Here is a 19,642-nt window from a genome sequence, read left to right as displayed (position 1 = left end):
CCCAGAGATCCTGGAATGGATATATTCCAGTATACATCAGAATCTCAAAACCCGTTTACTGAATGGTGGGCTCGAGTGTATTTTTGCTTTTTCTAACAGAGGGGTAGTTTCCAATAGCTGAAACCTTTAAAAAGCTGTGGATTGTAGGCTATTTAAGTTTGAGAGTTAGGCACTACAAATATTCTGTTTCATTAAAGTATCTTGATTCAGCTATGTGGTGCTCAGCACCTCTGCCACCTGATGACTATTTCCCTGTTTCACACTCCCAACTCTGGTATCTCAGCCATCTCTGAAAAAATTATCTGCAATAGTCCCAATCAAGGTTTTCTAGATGTATATTCTATCTTAGAAGATTGTCTGCTTCCAGATACCACACTCTGGGTATAGATCCCATTCTATTTCCTCTCTCTCTTTTTTTTTTTTCCACTTTTAAATTCTTAAACATTTTTTTATTGTTATGCTTCATCTCATAGAAAACCTTAATTTGTTAGAAAACATAACACACAAGTGTTGAGCCTGTAAATGTTGCGACCGCTCTACTCACATAATGATATTTGCTTGAAAAATTAAATCTCATAAAAGATACTCAAGGGGGGGTTAATATCAGCAAGCACATCTCAGTTTGTAAAAATCAGCCATAGTAATAATTACCACTGAGTTCCTTATAATAATAGTGTTTTATAAGCATAAACTGATCAGTACTAACTGTACCACTATGATGTAAGTAGGTATGATACCTATTTTATAGAACGGTAAATAGAGGCACAAAGTAATTAAGGGCCTTCTTGGAGTTAAATGTGCTCAAAAGTAATGCTTAAGTGGAATGTAGGCCTTGTGTTGGTCATCAACCCAGAAATGGATTTCACCCAGCTGTTTAGCCAATTTACCCAGGATGGGTTAGTCCCCTGCACTAATAATTAGAGCTGGGCATATAGTTGATATTTCAGTTTGGCCAGCAAACTGAAAAATCAGGGGAAATATTTGGTTCAGTTCTGAAAACATAGGCGCTGGAACTAGGAGTGCTGGGGGTGCTGCAGCACCCCCTGGCCTGAAGTGGTTTCCATTATATACAGGGTTTACAATTTGGTTCAATGGCTCTCAGCACCCCCACTATAAAAATAGTTCCAGCACCTCTGCCTGAAAATGTTTGGAACGTCAGCAAATCAGAAAGTTCAATTCTTAAAAGGTTTGGAACTTGTCAGCCAATCGGAAAAGTCTGTCTTGGGCTTCAGAAAACTGTGTCCATGGTTGTGTCTATTATAACCTTTAATCATGTGGTTAGGGCACCTGCCCGGGATGTGGGAAACCCAGCTTTGAATCCCTACCGTGCAGCAGGGATACACACTCGGATGTCCCCCCTCCCAGATGAGTATCCTATACACCTGACTCTCATAGGCTAGTCTGAGGTGGTTTGCTTTCAGGGTATTTCTACACTATATGTGCTTCAGTGGCAATGCTGCAGCTATGATGCCACAGTGTAAACACTTGCTAGAGCAATGGAAGGGGGTTTTCCATCAATATAGTAAATCCACCCCCTCAAGAGCGGGTAGCTAGATAGATGGTAAAATTATTTTTCCACCTAGCAGTGTCTGTACCAGGGATTAGTTCAGTTTAACAACATTTCCCAGGGGTGTGAATTTTTCACACTCTAGAGCGATGTAGCTAGGTTGACCTACATTTTAGGTGCAGACCAGGTCTTAGTCACTCCTGTTGAAGCTGTTCTAATTTACCAATCTACTAGAATTCTTTGAGGGGGTCAACAAGCATGTGGACAAGGGCAATCCAGTGGATATAGTGTACTCAGATTTTCAGAAAGCCTTTGACAAGGTCCTTCTCCAAAGGCTCTTAAGCAAAGTAAGCTCTCATGGGATAAGAGGGAAGGTCCTCTCATGGATCAGTAACCGGTTAAAAGAAAACAAAGGGTAGGAATAAATGGTCAGTTTTCAGAGTGGAGAGAAGTAAATAGTGGTGTTCCCCAGGGGTCTGTACTGGGACCAGTACTATTCAACATATTCATAAATGATCTGGAAAAAGGGATAAACAACGAGATGGCAAAATTTGCCGATGATACAAAACTACTCAAGATGGTTAATTCCAAAGCAGACTGCAAACAGTTACAAAGGGATCTCACAAAACGGGGATGACTGGACAACTGAAATGAAATGAAATTCATGAATGAAATGCAGATGAAATTCAGTGCTGATAAATGCAAAGTCATGCACATTGGAAAACATAATCCCAGCTATACATATACAATGATGGGGTCTAAATTAGCTGTTATCACTCAAGAAAGATTTTGGAGTCATTGTGGCTAGTTCTCTGAAAACATTCACTCAATGTGCAGTGGCAGTCAAAAAAGTGAACAGAATGTTGGGAATCATTAGGAAAGGGATAGAAAATAAGACAGAAAATATCATATTGCCTCTCTATAAATCCATGGTACACCTACATCTTGAATACTGCGTGCAATCCTGGTCGCCCCAGCGCAAAAAGATATATTGGCATTGGAATTGGAACAGGTACAGAACAGGGCAACAAAAATTATTAGGAGTATGGAACAGCTTCCGTATGAGGAGAGATTAATAAGACTTTGACTTTTCATCTTGGGAAAGAGATGACTAAGGGGGGATATGATAGAGGTCTATAAAATCATGACTAGTGTGGAAAAAGTAAATAAGGAAGTGTTATTTACTCCTCATAACACAAGAACTAGGGGTCACCAAATGAAATTAACAGGCACAGGTTTAAAACAAACAAAAGGAAGTATTTCTTCACACAATGCACAATCAACTTGTGGAACTCTTTGCCAGAGAATGTTGTCATGGCCAAGACTATAACAGGATTCAAAAAAGAACTAGATAAGTTCATGGAGGATAGATCCATCATTGTCTATTAGCCAGGATGGGCAGGGATGGTGTCCCTAGAAATCTCTGTTTTCCAGAAACTGGGCATGGGTGACTGGGAATGGATCACTAGGTGGTTACCTGTTCTGTTCATTCCCTCTGGGGCATCTGGCATTGGTCACCGTCAGAAGACAGGATACTGGGCTAGATGGACCGTTAGGCTGACCCAGTATGGCCATTCTTACATTCTTGTATAAACACATTGGCCAAAAGGCGAGAGGGAGAATGACATTATAGCTGGGTGATTAAGGCACTCACCTGGGAGATAAGAGATGTGGATTCAAATCCCTCCTTTGAATCAGGCAAAGAGAAGATTTGCCCAAATTTACTAATAACAAAGGGCTTGCTCCAATTGCCATTAGCTGCAATAGAAGCGGGATGAGTGTGTGTGTGTGTCTAAATAGTTAGAGATACAAAAGGCAGAATTTATCATTCAACCTCACTGAACAAAACCTTTGTAATTTATTTTTTTCTGAAAAATAGAAGGTAGGAAACCTTATATTCTGTGCCTCTACTTGTGAGAAATCTAGTACACAGCTCTGTACTTGTATGTTTGCTTATTACAGTGGTTAGGTCAGTCACTGAGGTCTGGGAAACCTAGGTTCCCTTCTCCTCACCTGGCAGAGGGGTAACTGAGCTGGAGCCTCTCACATCCTGGAGAAGTTCCTTAACAACTGGGCTAAAAGTTATAAGGGCAAGGGCACTGGAACACTTTTTATAGTGGGGATACTGAGAGCCACTGAACCAAACTGTAAACCCTGCATATGATGGAAACCACTTCAACCCCTATACCATGCCACCCTTACTTCTGTACTGCTGCTGGCGGCGGCTCTGCCTTCAGAGCTGAGCTCCCGGCCAGCAGCCGCCATTCTCCAGCCACCCAGCTCTGAGGGCAGTGCCGCCGCCAGCAGCAGCCCAGAAGTAAGGGTGGCAATACCACTGTTGACTGGTTTTAGGATGGCCAGAGACCAGCCAAGAGATTCGTCTCCCTACCCGCATCTATCATTGGGGTTTAAGCTTTCCCCCCCAAAAACCAGCAAGAGAGTGCAGGAGTAAAACTCAGGTACATTTATTAGACTAACAACAGTTCAACAAGGTAAGTAAACTGGGTATGCTATAAAGGGCTCCCAACACAGGTAAGTAAAGTAAATTGGCAAAGGCGACACTATAACTATACTGACTGTGACCAAAAGGGTTTACTCCCTCTCCAAGACGGGTCCCAGGTAAGGGGTATGGAGGACTCAAAAGGTCTCTACCATATCTTGCAGCTTGTCTGGAGCCTCCTGACCTCATGGCACCCAAGTCGAGGACTGACCAGGTGACTTGGCAGGGTGAGAAGTGGACCTCAGGCAACAGGTAGGTGGTAACTCTGCTTAGTGCTGGTGATTCTTCTTCTTTCTTCCTTGCGGCATCATGCGGATGAGAGGGTGGCAGCTAGCAGCTCTCCCTTGCGTGCGAGTGTGTTAAATCCTCCCACAACCGTAAGGCGCCGTGTTCTGTCTTACGCACCTGAGTACAGCACTCTGCCACTCAGATGGGCAGCACTCTCCCTTGGATGCGCTAACCCTTATATGCCCTGCTGTTACTGGGCAGATCACATGTCACATGGTTGCCCGGTTTCCTGCCTTTCGGCAAAAAGGGCAGATAACTGTCCCTAAGGAGGGGGAAGAAAGGCAGCCAAGATGGATTCCTAGTTGTTGTTGTTAGGAATTCAAGATGGCGCGGGGGTATTAACAACTAGAACAGAAATACGAAAATTCTCCCCCTACACCGCAACCCCCCTACCATAGCTTTGTTCACCCCTTTTGAGTCAGGACCCCCAGTCTGAGAAATGCTAGTTTAGCCCACATAAGCGTGTCCTAGATTTCTAACACACGACATCACTAACAGAAGCTAGCCCAGCACCCCGATTTTCTCACTGTTAGCGAATGGATTAACACCCTCCCCAACACCCAAATCCTCAATGCACAACATATTCAGGATAACAGTGCATGAAGTCTCCAGGGGAGATATTTGTGAACCATTACAGGATAGCAATTGCAGGCTCAGAAGACCCAGCAAGGGCTGGCAGTGCCCTCCAGCTTGCCTGGGGCAGGCCACTACTGCACAAGGCCGAGCAGTAACAAACAACAAAGCCCAGGATGACAGCGTCAGCTGGCCTCATTACAGCTCATTACATTTTATGTACCCCCCCCGCCAGCCCCGACATGCACAGCGCGCAAGACCACCCTGGGACGGAGCCCTGCAGCTCGTTCCCAGCACGTGCACCAGCATTTCATAACGGTTTCTTGCTCCTCACTTGAGCTCAAAGGAAACAGAAAGGGGAGGAGGGCGGTAATTAATTCCACCGGCCCACTGCACCGCTGCCTGTCCTGTGGCCATAAGCCCCCTGAGCTGCCCCCCGACTCAGCCCTGCTCTTTCATTTCCGTGGTGCCCTGTCCCGCTGCCTCCTTCCCCTTTGCAGCCCTGCCGCTGCCCCCTCCCGCGTGCGTGGCCGCCTCAGGCTCGGTGCAGGGAGGGATCTTCCCTGCGTCACATTCACCCAGCCAGCTCCCGAGCGCGCAGTTCCCAGCCGCTGCCTCCAGATGGCGCCTGTTCACCAGGCCCGGCCCGGCCGGCTCAGCGGGAGCCGGGAGAAGCCCCCGCAGCGCGCAGTGCGGGGAGCAAGCTGGCGCGGGGCTTCCAGGGGACGCATCGCGAGCCGCCCGACGCCCACCCCCCGGGAACTCTGAAATCCGCAAAGCAAAGCTGGGGCGTCCCGTTACTGCCCGTCAGCCCCCAAACGGGCACAAGCACCAGGGGCGGGGGGCCGCGATACAAGATAGAGAACCCCGCCCCTGTGTCTCAGCCAGCACCTTCCTCCCCGTCCCGTCGGAGCCCCCTCCCCGCTAACGCTGGTGCTGGAGAAAAGCCCCCCTGCCCTGCGGAGCCTTGGGTACAGCCCAAGAGGCGGCCACTCAAGGCACCTGCAAACTTTGATGGGCAACTAAGGGGAGAGCAGCGCTGTTCCGACAGTGGCCTGCGGCCAGCTGCTTGTCAATTTCCACGCGCGGGCCACGTGTTCATCGATGGCCCGGTGATTCTTATTTATTGATCACAGACCAGCGCCACCCGCAGCCTCAGGAGTGCCCCGCCCAAAGGGTTCCCTCGCTGTGTCTGAATGACTTAACAGCTCTTCCCTGGGCTGAAGCTAGGAGGGTGACTAGACAGCAAATGTGAAAAATCAGGAGGGGGGGGGGGTTATAGGAGCCTATATAGGAAAAAGACCCCAAAATCGGGACTGTACCTATCAAATCGGGACAGCTGGTCACCCTAGCTGGAGCTAACAGCCATGTTCCTTAGGAGCCCATATGTTTCCCCCGTCTTATCTCCCTCCCTTCCCCCCCAGCCGTAATTGCCTTTCACTGCAAATCAAACCTGATAGAAACACTTGTTTACCTGAACGTTGTGGTCTCAGGCCGCTGCCCTGGGGAAGAGGGTGTGTGTGTTAACTGCAGTGTGTGCAAAAGGAGGCGAAAGCTTGTAAGGGAGGCCGGGTACCCGAATCTGAGCCTTCATAGCCAGATCCAGGGGGCTTCCTACCGGTGGGGTTGGTTTATTTTGCATCCCAGATGTGATTTGCTTGGCGCTAAACGGCGGGGATTAGCCTGCGAGTTCCCGAGCAGGGAAAGCTCCCTTTGCCCCTGGCCAGGCTGAGTGCCTGATAAGCAGTGGATTAGGAGGTGAGTTAGACAGACCAATAGCGGCTGCCAGTGGGTGTATTTGTTATTCACATGGAAGAGACTTCGCGTCGTGCTCTGGAATCGCTGCCTCTTTCAGCACCAAGAACAGCTACAAGTGCAGCTCCTCTCGCGCCGGCATGCACTGACATGGGGCTGAGAGCCCCCGAGCCGGCTCCTTTCCACCAGCTTCTTCGGGAGCCAGGGTAAGACCCCGGGGGGGGGGGGTGGGGGGGTGGGAGCGTGTGTGCGTGGGGAGCCAAAGCCCCCGCTAGGCTAGGAGCGCGGGGGCTGCAGCTATTTGTCCGAGTGTTGGATGCATCAAGTTGGCCCGTTCTTGGAGTTTGGTGATTTGATGTACTGCGAGGGGGAGGGAATTAATTAGTGTATCCAAACACAGGCTGGCGACTGGGAAGAGGAGATCAATGGTCCTTTGCTTAGGTTTATTTCAAATGCCAAGAGGAGGCAACCCAGAGCTCAGCAAAGCAGTTGGGCTAAGAGCTCGGCACTGAGGTTTACACTCCAAGCGGTCCCCTAAAAGTTTTTTTCCCGGGGTGTTTTTGGTGGGCGAGGAGGCTGGTTTTGCTTGGCTGCTCGACAGTGTTCTGCAGCAACATGGAAATCGCTCTCCGGGCTACCTGTCCCGGTCTGAGCTCCTGCCCCTTCAGCTGACGTTCCCGGGAAGATAGCTGAGACGCGGATTGTAGAGAAACTACCGAATGCTATTTCCCAACGGTAGATTAGGGCAGCTTTGATTAATTCCGGGGACTCCTTCCACCGTTTCTCAGCAATACGGATATGCAACTATTTTTCATCGATTGGAGGCTCAAGGTACTTGTACCGGGGTTTTTTTTTTTGGTGGGAGAGAGGGGGAAGGAGAGAGGGAAGTCAACAAATAAGCGTCAGTGCAAGTTTTGTCCTAGTTAATATCTTCGGCTAGAAGAGACTCGTATCTGCCTGATTTGTGGGGCTTGAAATAGCCCGGACTTTTATTGTCAGTTTCCTCCTAAAGCCAGCTCGAATCAAACGGCACGTTAAAAAGACAATGAGCAAAGAACCATCCTAACAAGGACATTTGTAGCCCTGAATTTCAAGACCCCCCCCCTTCCTCCTTTAAATGTAGCCTATTATAAACCACAAAGAGGGGCAATTTTCCCTTACAAGCACCTGAGCTTTCCAGCTCCTTATTTGCTTCAGTTTCTGCGCGCTGGGCGGATAAAATCACATTAAGTATTTAACCTGTTTATTCAGTGCATAGTAATAAACGTTGGGTGAGTGCAGGAAGCTTCTGCCACAAACTTCGCTTCTAGCAGGGTGGGAATATGCAGGGCTGGGACGCGTAGGTAAGGGCACCAAGGATTCCCTTCTTTCTGTTATTTTCAGTAGCTTTCCCCCCCCCCCCTTTTTTAAAGCAGCCTGATGCTGTCCCCTTTCCCCAGCGTTAGGTAATTCGAATCCCAGGCACCACCAGAAAGGAGCGGGGCGCAATGTTTGCTAGAAGACAGAAGGCCCCCTTAGCAATACTGAACCCAAATCCATCTGCTCAGCGAAACAGTGCGAAGATCCCTCGCAGCTTGTTCAAAGCTGCTGAAAATATATACTAGAGCCTCACAAGATACTGGCTGGCTGACGCGTGCCGGCTTGTGTCAATGAAACAGCCACCAAACTGCGCAAGATATGACAGAACCCCCCTGAGAGCCAGCATGAATTACTTCAATCCGGTTGCAAGGGTTTATTTGGGCCGGGGGGGATAGATATCTGAGGGGGCACGGTTGGGGGGAATCCCTCTGCTCCCTTGATGTTTCGCACAATACTCAACCCAAAATAAGGCTGTTAATAGAGAGGAATCTGCACCTCTCCAAAGTAATCTCACCTCTCTTTCGGAAGTGTTAGCTCTCCCACTGGATGATGAATCTTTTCACAGCATTGTGCATGTGTTTAATGTGAGAGTCATAAGTGTTTGCAAAGGCTGCGTGGATAACACATTAACCCCCCCCCCCCCCATGAAAATCGATTACCGATCCGAATTGCAGGCAGACCCGGCACCGCACTGACATTTGGCGTTGGAAAGCTTCTGACCTTTGGGCTTGGGGGTTGGGGAATTCGTTAAAAGAATATTTGTTTTCCCCTCAATAATAACCTAGCCCATTAAAAGGGACCACTTAATTTAAGGAGAAAATGAAATCGTCTGTAGCTGTGCAGAGAGGCTAGTGATCACGTATAACCAAATGGCGGAAAGTTTATTTCACATTAGATTTTTTTTTTAATTAACTGTAATGAACAACAGGAGCATTTGGTTCTAATCTGGTCATTTGCATAACTACCTTGCACGCGATTATTTAGGTTCCAAGGAAGATTGGTGGGTAGTAAAATAGTTAAAATACTACAGCCGCTAATGATAATGAAAGACGCCGGAGTAGTGGGGATAGCTTAGTTTAGTGTGTTAATAGAATTCCTCAATAACAGAAGCCAATTGGTATGGTCGACGTGAGCGTGGGAAGATAAAAATGGCTTAGTTTAGTAAAAGTAGAGAACAATAGAGGGCTCCCTGCTAAGAAGGCTCACACCCTAGGTAGTGGTTGATGTGTGTGTTGTTTAGCAGGAAAAATCGGTGAAACGCAGCTTATCCTATTCCGCGGCTGAAATGGTTACTGGACCTTTTCACTGGGCAGTAGAGGACCCCTCCAGGTGGAACAAGCCTAAAAGACCGACTTTATGTTTAAGCACGGTGAGGTGGAATCTCCTTCCTTAGAAGTTTTTAAGGTCAGGCTTGACAAAGCCCTGGCTGGGATGATTTAATTGGGGATCGGTCCTGCTTTGAGCAGGGGGTTGGACTAGATGACCTCCTGAGGTCCCTTCCAACACTGATATTCTGTGATTCTATGATTCTAGGTGCTGGGATGACAAAAGCTACAGAAAGAAAAGGAGTACTTGTGGCACCTTAGAGACTAACCAATTTATTTGAGCATAAGCTTTCGTGAGCTACAGCTCACTTCATCGGATGCATCTCTGTAGCTCATGAAAGCTTATGCTCAAATAAATTGGTTAGTCTCTAAGGTGCCACAAGTACTCCTTTTCTTTTTGCGAATACAGACTAACACGGCTGTTACTCTGAAACCTGTCATTATGAAAAGCTACAGAAGTACCCAGTATTGCTATTCATATAAAGGCAGCCAGGACAGAAGAGGGAAAGGAAAGATCTGCCATAAAGAAAGCAAATGAGGATGCTGGATGTTTCAGCTGAGATATTGGCTGTGCAAAGTGAAGCTGCTGATAGACAGCTTTGACTGCGTCTTGGCACTCACGCAGCCAGTAGCCCAAGCTGGCAATGACCGTGGCAGTGTGAGGATGGTAATCTTTATGTGGGGATGTCATGATTCTTGAGCGATTTGGGCAGTCCCTTAGGCACAAGCAGATTTTCCTTTTAATATTAACTTTCCTGTGCCACCAAATTATTTTTCGTGGACAAATATATTTCTCAGAGCTTTTGCAGGGGAAAAAAATCCTAATCTGCACTTACATTTGAGTTCCCCACTGTCCCTGTTAGGGTGTTCCAGATCCTCGATGAAGCACAGAATCTTGCTCTAAACTACAGCAACAGCTGGTGGCCAGAGATCTGAACTCTGGTGAAGAAACTCCTCTAGGCTGACCTGGAAAATCTCACTGCTCTTCGTCACCTGTTAGACCAGGGGTGAAAAATCAAGTCTGAAATGTGTGAATATTGATCGAGTTTGTTCAGTTGTAAGACCAGTCAGGGACAGAGAGAAGTGCTTACTATGATTTTCCTTTGGAAGATTTATCTATTAGCTTTAAACTCATATTAGGCCCACACTTCCAGAGGATTTGTTTTGACTTTTAAAGATGGAGATTCACAGGGTAGGATGTGAAGGCAGAAGCTCTGGCGGTACTTGAAGTTGCTTTGAAAAGAGTCTGAAATAGGCTGATCTGAGACATTTCTCCCATGCCGTACAATGAAAAAATAGTTCATGTGGACTGGATGCTGATGGTGACTTGCCTTGTTTTTTTTATTGTGTAAAGGGTTCCCTCAGCAGGAAGAAGTGATACATCCTTTCCCATAGGACTGAAGTAAATGGGACTACCATAAATAAGGAGTACTCCTCAGGGGTGCTGGAACAATTTGTGTAGTAGGGGTGCTGAGGGTCATGGAACCAAACTGTAAACCCTGTATATGATGGAAACCACTTTAAGCTGGGGGTGCAGTAGCACCTCTAGTTCCAGGACCTAAGGTACTTCTTTAAGTTAGCGTTTTCAGAGTCCGGGCCTAAGACTTCCACAATCCACTTACATTGATTCTTTTTGTTAACAATCTGCTTTTATATGAAATTCACATTGTTGTGTTCAACTGGCAACACCTTTACGTGATATTCACATATTTTCTCATCACTGATTATAGTACAGTACAAAAGAAAATATTTCCCAGGAAAATGAGTGTTAGCATAAAAAGGAGGAAGATAACAGTCTGTTACTGTACAAATCTTATTTTCATATTATAAAGAGGGAAGTCAAAAATACTTGCAAGATCCTCTCCCCAAAATTTTGGAAAGGAAGGTTTTTATATTTTCATTTCATTTCAGGTTCTCATAAATCTGAACAATTTTGTGGGTTATCACTTGAAAAGAAGGTAAATTTGAGCGCAAAAAGCCTCTCCTTTTCTCAAAAATATTCTTTTTTAAAAACAAAATTTTGATATAACAGTTTTATTCTGATGTAGATCAAATTTCCCATTAAAATATGCAAAATTCCATATGATTTAATGAAAACCTCATCAACTCTTCAAAATGTAATGAAAAGTGAAATCAGGGAAATGTGAAATGGCCTCAAACATAATTGCCAATATTTTCTAATAGAAAAAAAATTGCTCTTTTCACACAGTCCCAGTAGAGTCATGTCTGTTAAACTGTCTAACAGGTCATCGAGATAAAGATCCATGAAACTAGAGCAGTGGTTTTCAAACTGCAGGTTGTGACCCAGAACTGGGTCATGGAATGTAAGGCACTGGGTCGCGGCGGCTCTGGTCAGCACCACCGACCAGGCCGTTAAAAGTCCCATCAGCGATGCTGCCTGGATAAAGCAGGCTAGTCCCTACCTGTTCTGACACCATGCTGTGTTCCAGAAGCAGCCAGCAGCAGGTCTAACTCCTAGGCGGGGGAGCCACGGGGCTCGGCGTGCTGCCCCTGCCCTGAGCACTGGCCAATGGGAGCTAGGGAGTGGGGTGGTGCCTGCGGCTGAGAGCCATGCAGAGCCACTTGCATACCTCCACCTAGGACCTGGACCTGGTGCTGGCTGCTTCCGGGGCGCAATGCAGTCCGTGATGCCAGGACACGCAGGAAGCCTGCCTTAGCACTCCCGCTGCGCCGCTGACCAGGAGCTGCCCGAGGTAATCCTGCGCCCCAACTCTGTGTCCCAATCCCCTGCCCCAGCCCTGAGCCCCCCACCAAACTAGGAGCACCTTCCTGAACCCCAAAGCCTTCATTCCCAGACCCATCCTACAGCTCTTACACCAACCCTCTGCTCTGAGCCCCTCCTACACCCCAAACCCTTCATCCCCAGCGCCGTTGGGTCGCGGGCATCAACAATTTTCTTCAACTGGGTGAGCAGAAAAAAAGTTTGAAAACCACTGTACTGGAGGAAACATATTTCCCTATTTGTAATGCATAGAGTGCTCCTTGAAATCACAGCATGGGCATAAGTGATTTTAAGAATATTTTTTGTGGGAGGATCTCTTCATGATATTTGTATTCATTTTAGCTGACACTACTGTAAATTAAAGGTCACTCTTTCAGTAGTTTTGTTTCCAAAATATAGCCACTTCATTATTAACCCATTTCATTATTTATCATTTCAGCTCATTATTTAGAGTTCATTAATGTAAAGAACTCCAGTAACGAGACTGACTAGTGTAGAAGTAATGAGTTTGTGATCAGAATAATGAACAGTCCTATTACATAGCACGCATGCACACACACTGTCATTGTAGTATTCATGAGACCTTGCTTAGAACAAGAGTGAACTCCAGTATGTACTGAGCCTAAATCTTCTTTAACCATGCTTTACCAAACAAGAAATAGTAATATTCTTAAAGATCTGGGTGATTGCTGAAGGAACTACTTTCAGAAGTTAAACATTATCCTAGTTCCATTATAAAAGCTTCCACCTCCCCCCTTCACCCTAACCCCACCTATTTATGTATTAAAATGAATGTACATGATCTATAGAAATTTGTACTGTAAACTTTGCTTTAAAAAGGACTTAAATTCAGTTACTACCAGATACAATTTTAAGGGAATTCAGAGTCAGCAACCTGTGATCTTTTATGTTGACTTGAAGTGAAGTTCCATGATGCGCTTCCTCTTGAATCTATATGCTCAGTGCTGAGGAGATGTGTACATTTCTTCTCTGAAGTTATTTCCCAGTGAGCACTGACTACCACTATAAAAAACCTGGTAAATTGGGAACACATTTGGATTAATCTAGATTTATGGTCATACAGAAAGGGATTATATTGTACTTTGAATGGAAACGCTGAACATGAAACACAGTTGTCTGGATTTATGGCACAGAAGGTCAATATTTTTCATATAACTAATAATCATTGATAAAAATGAAATGAATTTAGATAAAACTTTCAACTTAGCTATCCAGGCTCACAAAACATAGTTGTAAAACTTTATCAATATAGCCAAAGTGATTTGATACAAATAAATTAAGCAATATAATACAAGCTTTGATTTCTTAGAAGACATACAATAAGACTAAATCTATTAAAGTTTAAAATTAATGCTTTATAAAGAATGTCTCTTCCATTTTATAGGTAAGTTATGGCATTAACATCATGAAATACACACTTCTTTTTGAAAATTAACAATATCTAGTGATAGAATGCATGATGACTAATACTCAAGTATTACGTAATATTGCAAAATGCTTTTTATGAGATTTCTTTAACCTTCGAATTATTCTAAACTTACTCATCCTAGATAAGCTACTGGGCCCACTTGTACTCCCAAAAACCCTTTAGAAGTCAAGCCCACTGTGTTTGACCTACCACGATACATGTTTATAAGGATTGATACCTATTTTCAAAGCTTCCATTTCTGAGTAGAATATTCTTCATTAGAAATGGACTTTGGTCTAACCATGCCGCCAAATGGCACACAGAAAAAAAGCAGCAGTTTTCTTATCAATATTCTGAGACATTTTAAATTCTCTACTCTTGCCTCCAAAATTTCATCATATTATTAAATATGAGCTGTTTTAAATTTTGTTAATTAAAAGAACTGATTCTGAAATCCTTGAAAAGCAGTCCTAGTATGTATAGTCTAAAGACTTGGCTGTTCAAAATGAACAAGGGATCCGTAAAAAAGTATCTCTGTAGATTACTTTAGATGTAGAGAAGCTCTTTTCTCTGGATGGTTAAGATGATCAGTTCTGATTGGTTAATGGTGCTCTTGTACTCATCAATATATTTTGAGCCAATTTCTGCCCTCAGTTATTCTGATGTAAATCAGGATCAACACAACTGAAGCTGATGCAGATTTGTACTTGGGTAACTGAGAGCAAATTTTGTCCTACCATCTTTACAGCTGGAAGTAAACTCATTGGGCTAAAGCCTGCACTCATTTATACCTTGTATGTTTACAGAGAGGCCAATGAGATTATGTCAATCAGCACAGATTTTGATCCATTTAGATTCAATCCCCAACTAAACTCAAACTAAATATTTAGAGGCATTGAAAAGTCTTGTGCTTCATACACTTCGGCACTTTAATATTCCCAATGGCAGTGCTTTTATTCACACCAATTATACATAGTTCAATTTCAAGTCTTCGTTTTGTTACCGGATCATGGTGAGATACTTCTATGTAGGTGACACTCCACAACCAATCTTTTTCACAGGCCTTCAAACATCCATTATTTTAGAATTCTTCTGTAGCTTCTGTGATTTGAGTAAAATTTGTTTTGAGAAAATTGGGGAACAAAATAATATTTAGTGGAAGATGATCGGTTAAAGGGATTATAGAATCACATTTTGAATTATAATATATTATAGCACGTCATATTAAGACAAAGGGGGCTTAACCCCTCCCCCCCAAATATGATATCATTGGTACTTGTAACAAAATGCATTTGGAGCTAGACTTTTTAAAATACAGGTGCTAATTAGGTAATTTAAATGTCTAAAAAATTAACACAATCAAGTTAACAAAGTTAGTTACTGGTGCTTAGATACCAAGATAATAGGTACCTTAGAAATATTTAAGATAGTGTCACTCTGATTTTTAGATATAGGGTGAATTCCTGGCCCCATTCAAATCAGTGGGAGTTTTTCAATTAATGTTAGTGAAGGAAGGATTTCACCCCAATTTTGCACACACAAACTGCAAGCACAAAATGGAGGCCCTGATAATGTTGGGGCTCAAATTAAGTAAAATATATACCTTATCTGGTAAAATATAGTGTGAAACTTTTGCTTGGGAACTCTATTATTTTTCCATTAAATATATTCAGAGTTTGAAGTTATTTATTGTTTATGGAGCACTATAGATGTACGTGGACCTGAACAGAAAGTGAGTTGTGCCGGAGAAGTAACACAGTTACTATCAAGTGCTGCAAAAACTCAAGTGTGTGCTTAACTTTATGCACATTAGTAGGCTGCTGAATTCAATGAGACTAGTAAGTGTAAATCTTTGCAGGGGAAGAGCCTTAGACTGTAATAGGCTGAATGGGTCCAATACAATATATTATTTAATATATTGCAGAATAAAACCCAAAGAGGTATATAGTCTTTGTATCTAAATGTTTCATGCAGTGCAATTGTAAATAAATATTACTGATCTGACTGAGCATCAAGCTAGGTTTTGTTACCTCAGTGTTGCTTCTGCTTTGCTGGTATCATCGATCTCTCAGCTTTTAGTACAGTACAACCAGGTGTTCAAATTCACAGTGGGCCAAGAATGAGTCCCTTACATAATGTGGAAAGTAAAACCTAGGCAATGTAACTCATATTCCAAAGTAAATACTGTTGACAAGCGCAAAACTGCTGAACTAAATAATATTTTTCACTGATTTTTCAGGAGTACCTCAGCTGCAGGGCAAAATGCAAGGACATGAGTCGTTGACTTCCTCCCAGCGTCAGAGCCATAGATATTAATCTGTATTTCAACATCAATCTACAATAGCTGAAAACACCTCACCACAAAACAAATTAACCCATGGTACTGATGGACATTTTTTGTAAAACATATTTTAAGAACTTTTATTGAGATCTATTTTCTACTTGTGGCACAATTCTATATTGTTACTTATTGGGCACTGATGGTAGCTTTCAGAAGGTGCTGCTTCAAATGGTCCACCTCCTCTTTTAGCAAGAAGGAACTTCGGGTCTTGGATAGCAACAACATCTTCAGGAAAAATGGTATACGAAGGAAAGCGGCTCGTCTCCTGCCATTGTTTCTTCCTAGTAACAGCCAAATTCTACTGGATACTCAGTATGATGCAAAGAACTCATGGCCAGGAATATGCCCACTCTATTCGATTGGATGGGGACATCATCTTGGGAGGACTGTTCCCTGTCCATGCAAAAGGGGATAGAGGGGTGCCTTGTGGGGAGCTGAAGAAGGAGAAGGGGATCCACAGACTAGAGGCAATGCTATATGCAATAGATCAGATCAATAAGGACCCTGATCTTCTTGCCAATATCACTTTAGGTGTCCGGATCCTAGATACTTGTTCCAGGGACACTTATGCATTGGAGCAGTCCTTAACGTTTGTGCAAGCTTTGATAGAGAAAGATGGTTCAGATGTGAAATGTGCTAATGGAGACCCACCTATTTTCACTAAGCCAGACAAGATATCAGCTGTAATAGGTGCTGCTGCAAGTTCTGTATCCATCATGGTTGCTAATATTTTAAGACTTTTTAAGGTAGGTAAAGTTTTCTACTCTTCATTTAAATACCAACCATCATGATGATAAGTAATATGACTGTGGTATTTCCATTTTCAAAAATAAAGGGCCAAAATTAGAAGTTCTTTCTTAGTTATTTCTCAGACAAAACATTGAGCAATGACAGAAGGCACTATTCTTCTAGATGCAGGGTGCCTCTTGCGAAGTGCTAAGCACCCTTAACTCTCATTGGCTACACTAGGCATTGCGAGTTCTCAGCATCTTGCACGAATCACTCAGTACATCAGCCCTGAGCAAACACAATGGGATTTCACTCAAACTGTGTACTTGTTAATATCATGACTGCTACTGTTTAGTCCAGGGGACAGATTACATGTATAGCACCCCTGACTGCAATAGAGCAAAAGGGGCTACTCGTGTGTAAGATGCCCAGGGTTGTCAATGTTTGCTTCATAACTTAGTATTTTCAAGGGTCTAGAACTCAGTAGTTAAATTTCATCTCGGGGAAACTGTTTTCTTAGAAGGAAAAATTCTGCCAGGAGTTAAACCCATATATAGAGTCTCATCTAATCTGCTAGGAGTTAGGAACATTATTAAATATATGATCTTTCTAAAAGAAAACAGAGTTGTCCTTTTAAGAATTTCTTCTATCCTGGGGTGAGTATCTGGCAAGTAACTAGACCATAAATCAGGCTAATCATGCTGGATATTTTGAAAACAAAAATTCTAAGGGTATGAAGTTTTATAAATTGGCTATCACACCTGTATTATTTTACCATCAGATCTGAGAGCTGAAAGGCATAACAGGGAATCCCTGGGATACTCTCACAGGCCAGTGTTTTATATTGGATGTGTACCTGCTCCACACTGGGACAAATGGACCCTCATCTAGGAAGAGTTCTGAATAAAAAAGGGGACAATTGTAGTATGTTGCCCCACTAGTTGAGAACTCACTGTTCAAAGCCTGGGATAAATGTTAGGCCAGTTCACTTGAAACATTTACTTATCGTCCTCAGCTGGGGTGCAGTTACTGTAAATGTTGCATACCTGTATCTGCAGACATGTATTTGTTAAAGTAAAGGTTTTAATTTCAACACAAGCAGTTGTAGTCAAGAATGTAAGACAGACTTGGCACATACTCTTGAGTACTTTAGTTCCATATAGTTTTTTGGGGAGCAGTTTGAGACAGATGTAGTCACATCCTTGTATGTCATGCTATTTAAGGTGATATCATACAGTTTATTAAAATCTACTGTGCTAAAAATTCCAAATGGAAGAAGCATCTCTTGGCGTAAACATACTTATATATAAAAATGAGGTATGCACTATGGCCTTACTCAGAAAAGCACTTAAAGTGATTAAGGTCTGAAGTTTTATTGACATTTTATTGACATTTAACATATACTTAAAGTTAATAGTGAATAGATGTCAGATTTCTTACATATTTAAACATGTGCTGAAGTGCCTTGCTGAATTAGGAACTGTGCCTTTTTAGCTTCAATGAGATATGCCACATGCTAGTGATTAATGTGACCCCTTCTCACATGAGGCCTATTCCAAAGTCCACTGATGTCATCAACTTGTGAAGTTTCACAACTGTTGGATGGACATAATGGGTCCAATTTTTGTTTAACTAGTTACAGACTATACTTTCCAGATTCCTCCTTGGTTTAACTCCCCTGACTTAAATGGAATTACACCATGGATGAAATTGACTCAGAAAGTCTGAAAATATAACAGGCTATACAGTATTCATGCAAAATGAGCCTGCCTCCATGGCTTTCAAAGGGTTTGGGTCAGGCCCAATATGCAAAGAGGGTACATATCTTCACCTAATGGGATACAATAACCTTTATAGAAATATTTTCAGTTTGGTCTTAGTGAAAAAAGGAGGTTAAATATAAAAATAACATGAAAATTATAGTTGGGCCAGATTCACTCTTGCTTTGAACCTTGTGGCATTATTTATGTATGTGCAAAGCGGTTGTAAAATGCTACCATTCTGATGTGATACCATTTTACACTCACTCTGCACATGTATAAATGACTATGCAAAGTTGCAAGACAATAGACCATCAGGCCCATTATGTCTTACTGTGACAAGCACCCCCAAAACATTACAAGTACTTCTTTGTCAATAAGCGGATTATGACTGAAAAATAGTCTGTTGGAATGAGGAGAGAATGGCATGTTGGCCATACATTTTAATTCTTTATTTTTTGTCATTGCTAATCTTTTTTCTGTATTTAATTATATGTTCTTCAGTACTAGAATGGACCCACTCTGCATATTTCCAAGACAAACAAATGAAAAATAAATATAAATCCATTTGTAGGAGGACCAGATTATTACAAGTATATTTTCTCATTTAGAGAAATTAACTAGTGATTTGATTTGCATGTCTAGTCAAATGAAGTGTAGCAAAGCATCGTCTCTTCTCTTGAAATCTTAATCTTCCCGGTAAATTTCACAAGGTGATATCTTTTCCATTCAGACTAGTTACCAGTTTTGGTGGATCACTTCAGTCCAAGAGTTGTGTTGACATACTATTCTTTGTCTTCATTGTGCTTCATTATGTTCCACAGTATAAACAGCTGAAAGGTGAGCCTGCCACATCTACACTTGTCAATTTGGATGGACGGATAAATGAATTCTAATCAATAAACTCAGCTGGAACTGATTGGGCAGCTAACATTTAATTTTAAAGTCTGCTTGATGGTAAATAGATAATGGTAAATTGAACGCTAAATGCTTCCAGTACACACAATGGCTGTAGTGTATGTCTGAAACTGTTACTGTCCCATTGCCTGTTAATAGTCATGCTGATTCCTTCCATTAAAACGTCTTATCTCATTTCCTTAGGACTTGGTGCCCACTGAAACACATGATAAACCCACTGAGTTCAGTGGTGCAGGAACAGGCACTTGCATGTTATCGAGACTATTGAGCTCAAATGTTTACGCCGCAGTTATATAGCCCTGCAGCCAGCTGACCTGGACCAGTGTGGCTGTGGTGCAGGTCTTTTATCACAATGTAGACATGCCCCAAAGCCTGTGATACTCTGGGTTATAAAATTGCAGTGTAGACATTCGGG

The 19,642-nt window shown here is 43.1% G+C and overlaps 1 protein-coding gene across 2 annotated transcripts in view; it reads left to right on the top strand.

The window, feature by feature from the left end:
• Positions 1-6,513: 6,513 nt before the first annotated feature.
• Positions 6,514-19,642, top strand: part of GRM8 (glutamate metabotropic receptor 8) — a 462,724-nt gene continuing 449,595 nt past the window's right edge. The window contains exons 1-2 of one of the 2 annotated variants that reach the window (XM_043550467.1): positions 6,514-6,829; positions 15,719-16,566. In XM_043550467.1, the coding sequence (XP_043406402.1) occupies positions 16,057-16,566 (510 nt within the window). In that variant the 5' untranslated portion in view covers positions 6,514-6,829; positions 15,719-16,056. Of the gene's footprint in view, positions 6,830-7,078; positions 7,455-15,718; positions 16,567-19,642 lie in introns of those variants that run through there. The other variant, XM_007056854.3, reaches the window with a different exon arrangement.

Source organism: Chelonia mydas, chromosome 1, assembly GCF_015237465.2.
Source record: "Chelonia mydas isolate rCheMyd1 chromosome 1, rCheMyd1.pri.v2, whole genome shotgun sequence".
NCBI classification, from domain to species: domain Eukaryota; kingdom Metazoa; phylum Chordata; order Testudines; family Cheloniidae; genus Chelonia; species Chelonia mydas.
Note: the sequence above shows the minus strand (reverse complement) of the source record. Positions and strands in the feature narration are given on the sequence as shown.